The sequence below is a fragment of the Glycine max genome, chromosome 12, assembly GCF_000004515.6.
Source record: "Glycine max cultivar Williams 82 chromosome 12, Glycine_max_v4.0, whole genome shotgun sequence".
Lineage (NCBI taxonomy): Eukaryota > Viridiplantae > Streptophyta > Magnoliopsida > Fabales > Fabaceae > Glycine > Glycine max.
Genome location: NC_038248.2, coordinates 12,070,251 through 12,075,012, shown reverse-complemented (window position 1 = coordinate 12,075,012; position 4,762 = coordinate 12,070,251). Strand labels below are relative to the sequence as shown.

The window sequence follows — 4,762 nt, the reverse complement described above, 5'->3', positions numbered from 1 at the left end:
ATAAGTACACATCTGAGGAAGGTTTATGTAATTTGATTTTTAAGTTTACAAACCGTATATATAGTTAATCGGCCCTTTATAAAATTAGCTGCACTTGTTAGCATAACAGTTATAAGCTTACAGGTTAGAATTGATGATGGACTACGTATGAAATACTTTTTGGTTTATTATCTTCTACATTGCTGTGTCTGGTTTCTGCAATAGTGCTTGGTTTTTAATACAAGTACTCCATTTTGAAAGTTTTTTGGTTTTTCCTTCTCCACTTTAGATAAGGTATTTGGTTAGCTTATTTTAAACTTGATTTCAATATTATTTCCCCTCTTTCTGTGACGCTGTTGTTATCAATTCCGATAATGACGCAAGTCAAGGTTAGGGATGAATTCTGGTAATGATGCAAGTCAAAGTTAGGAAAAACTTTGTAGATCTATATACGGGTATCGATCACTAATTCTCTTATCAACAATTAAACAATTCACTTCAATTAATTTTCTCATCATTAACGAAACAATGTACATTAAAGGAACCGAATCTAAATTTGGACTCCCCGTCAGGGTGTAAAAGCAATCTAAGATAGCACCTTTTATGAGTTAAATTTACATTGATTTGGATTGCTATTGCTCCCTTACAAGAATAAACTATATGCAAAGCTACATGGTGCCAAAAACATTTCCTTTTTATTTAAGCATTTTGAACAATTTTTTGTTTTTTGAGAAGCAAACATTTTGAGCATGTAATCCTAACGATAGTTGATCCCTTGCTATAATATTATAAGGATTTAAAAGCTTTGCACATTATTAACTGATAAACCACACAAAAATAATCAAATCAAAATTTTTTCGCAGGGGGAATCAACCAAAATATATTGGTATATCTTACATCTTCACAAAAAAAAAAAAAAAGTAGTTCCCAGGGGGGAATCTGACAAATACTATACTATCTCACGCTTAGGCATTTAAGAGTTTTCTGATTCCTGCTTTTTGCTCTTCAGTGAGCCTAGTTGGGAACTTGATGTTAAACTTTATCCTCAAATTCCCCTTCTTTGATGGATCTTTTGGAAGTGGCATTCCTTCTCTTGGGACAACCTCTTCATAAGTGGGATGAATAACATTGTTGATTGGTATGGTTAAGTTTCTACCATCTAGGGTAGTGAGGTGCACTGTATAACCAGTTAATGCCTCTGCAAGAGAAATCTTCTGGGTGACAACAAGGTCATTTCCGTCACGAGTGAAGACGCCATGCGGTTTTTCGTCAATGATGAAAACAAGGTCTGCAGGCATCACGTTTGGCTGTTCATTTCCCTTTTCAGGGAATGTGATCTTTGTTCCTTTCTTCCAGCCAGGCTTGACATTAATGGTCAAGATTTCCTCTACTGGCATGGTTTTTCTGCACCACAAGAAAGAGAATGCGTCAATAATTGGTTTGAGACAGAATGAAAATTAACAAGTAATTATCAAAAGAAACTGCAAGTACACTCTGAATGCACATTAAAATAATCCTTGAACATCACAATTTCATTCAAAAAGATTATGTGTATACACGCCTAAAGGGGCATTACTCATAAGATCGTAGAAAAAAGAACACTTTCCAGCACAAGGGTTTATAATAATGCATTTTTGTCGTGTTAGCATAACTAAACAATGATTATAGAGTAGAAGTTCTTTGTCAGGCACTAACTAACTTGTTAGATCAATAACCCTTATTATTTCAAGCTTAAATTCCATAAATTCATTACTGGGAATGACAAGTACCAAAATAAATTGAAATAAAACACTAACAGAACATCCACCACCACCATCCGTCAAATGCCTCACAGACAAACTGAAGTAATTATTGTATAAGAAGTTAAAACCTGGAAAATTTTCTATATTAAAAATCCCAAGGCAAAACTATCGCAATTAAAAGTGTTTTAATTCAATTTGGAGCTATAGTAAGAACTTCAAGAATGTCTTGAACACAAAGATGAGAGGGTGTACAAACTTTACTGCGTATAAAAGATAAACTGCAGGATGTTTCAAAATACAAATAGCATTGTTGATTATAATTACTAGAAAGTAGCACGCAATTTTCTTCTTCAAACAATAAAGCAAACGACACTAACAAAAAGACCGTTTAAGCATTAACCATTGTGTAAACTAAAACACCTATCAATGGAGGCTTGAACATTGCACACAGAAGATGGAATAGATGCACCAAAAAATAAAGCAAGTCACTGGATAGCTAAAATAGCATTCACAAAGGACAGCCGATGAGCATGTTCTCAAGTGTAATTTTTCAGGCCAAGCAATCAACATAAGTGAAAATCGCAGACTGCAGTCATGAAAATTGGGATCAATTAGTTTCTCCTTAGTGAATCCATTTATACTTTTTCTGCAACCAATTGAAAGTTCAACCATTTTCAGTCATGCACAAAATTAACATGTTAGATATCATATCACATACACAACAACAAAAACTAAGAAACCCAGAAGATTCTCAAACATAGAAGAAGAAATAGCATGGCAATAACTTCTACTCACCCACTAGCATCTGCAATTTCTCTAGAGATCTTCATCTTCTTTGTAGTCCCTTTATATATCTCCTCAAGAGTGCAGGGCAATTTACTCTCAATGGGAGGAGCTTTCCGAGATGCACCTTGACTCATATGTACTCCTCCCCCTTCCCCAAAAGATGCAAACATATCATCACCAAACATCCCACCAGGGAACCTTGATCTCATGCCACCACCACTGCCGCCACCACCTCTCCCACCCATTCCACCAAATGGGCTTGAGAAACCAAAGAACTCTGCAAAAATGTCATCGGCATTCCTCGGATTGAACCGAAACGAACCCGGGATATCTCCTGTGGAGAAGAAAGTAGTTCCAGTTCCAGCACCACCAGCATCAGGAGGAGGAACCTGACCCTTCAGACCCTCTTCTCCATATTGATCATAGATTGCTCTCTTTTGGGGATCACTAAGTACCTTCAATAATCACAACGGAAAAAAAAAAAAAAGAGTAAGAATCACCCCCAGACCAACCTCTCTATTAGATTTCACTGTTTCACTCCTAATTTCAGAAGAATAAAAACTCAAAATTTTGCATACCCTAATGAAAAAAACATTAGAAATCACAATAGCAGATGAATTAATTCACTCCTAATTTCATAAAAAGCTACAAAATTGCAACATCCCTATGGAAAAACATCAGAAATCACAATAGAAGAAGAAGAAGTGAGCAACACCCAGATGAAATATTTGATCTAGTTTCACTATTTAACTCCCAATTCCACAAAAAGATAAAAAAAAAAAATTGCAACATGCTTATGAAAACATACCTCGTATGCTTCGGAAATCTGCTTAAACTTAGCTTCAGCTTCTTTCTTGTTGTTGGGGTTCTTATCAGGGTGCCATTTCATAGCAAGTTTCCTATAAGCCTTCTTCAAGTCGTCGTCTTTGGCGCTCCTATCAACCTGCAAGATCTTGTAGTAATCCACACCCATCGTTGGTGGTGCAGGTGTTTTTTCTTCCTCTACTCTTTTTTTCTTCAGGGTTTCGGTTGTAATACTCCTTCCTTGCTATGCTATGTGCTATCTCACAAAACAACTCAGAGAACTTGTGCTTGGAATTTGAGGTTGTTGATGATAATGGTGTCGAAGGAATACGGTGTTTAAATCATTCGGGTATTGAAGTTAGTGTTCTACAGGTGTAGGATCTCGATCATGGTGGAAAGTTCCAGAAATTTACACGGTTGCGGTTGATGGTTTTCTATTTCTTCTAGGATGTTTTGGAAAATCATTGATTGATTGTAAGCTGTTATCTAGTTTAAAATATATTTTTTTCTCCGTAAATATTAGTTATTATTATTTATTATTACTCTTTCATTATAATTTGTCGTGTAATAAAAAAATTATTTTAAAGTAATTATTATTTTAATTTTTTAATATTATCTTAATTACATTTTTTCGTTAATACTTCTTATAATATTTTGTTTTATCTGTGTAGAATAATTTGTGATGATTATTATTTTAGAACGGAGTTATTTAATAATTTTGGTTGGTAAAAAAGATTTAAATCATAATTTTTTATTTTTTTTCTTCAATTGTCAAGTGAATTTTATTAAATTTCTAGTTAAAAATATTTAATCAACAGTTTATTTTGTAGTGTAAAATATTTTGAGAGAGAAATATTGATTATAAAAAAATAATTGATTATTGGAATAAATTAATTAATTTGGTCTTACTCGAACACTTATAACATAATATAATGCTATCTAGTTTTGCCATCTAATGTGTATGAAAAACAAGATAAAAAAGTTTATCAAATTCATATCTTATCACAAAGATAATCTCCCTACATTTAAAAGATATAAAATCACTTATAAATAATTAGTTAAAAATATTCTTTTGGTTCTTATGTTTAGTAATTCTTGCTTTGGTCTTTTACATTTTAAAATCATGTTTTAGTCTTTTTAAATTTGTAATGTTATTCAAAATGATTAGTTTGTCACCAATCTCACACTAATATTATAAGTGTTTTAAATTTTAATATAATTAATTTTAATTGCCATAATTTATTAATTTCTTTAAAATTATAAACCCATATTGTATCTTTGAATTTTCCAAGAGATGATTTGGTTGTTAAGAAGAAAATGTGATTTGAAAGAAATTTTTTACTATTTAATATGGGTCTTACCAAGGACAGACAATATAGGTTGATTGAAGTCATCCATAATTTAACAATGAAAATCCATGGGATAATGAAATAGACGCAACTTACTAGTGG

General features: G+C 32.8%; 1 protein-coding gene across 1 annotated transcript; it reads right to left on the bottom strand.

The window, feature by feature from the left end:
* Positions 1-817: 817 nt before the first annotated feature.
* Positions 818-3,623, bottom strand: LOC100778672 (dnaJ homolog subfamily B member 4-like). Its single transcript, NM_001254269.2, has 3 exons — positions 3,316-3,623; positions 2,517-2,962; positions 818-1,383 (listed from the first exon to the last, which is right to left on the bottom strand). Exons 1-3 carry the CDS (start codon positions 3,478-3,480, stop codon positions 945-947), a joined length of 1,050 nt encoding a protein of 349 aa, NP_001241198.1. The 5' UTR covers positions 3,481-3,623; the 3' UTR covers positions 818-944.
* Positions 3,624-4,762: the final 1,139 nt, after the last annotated feature.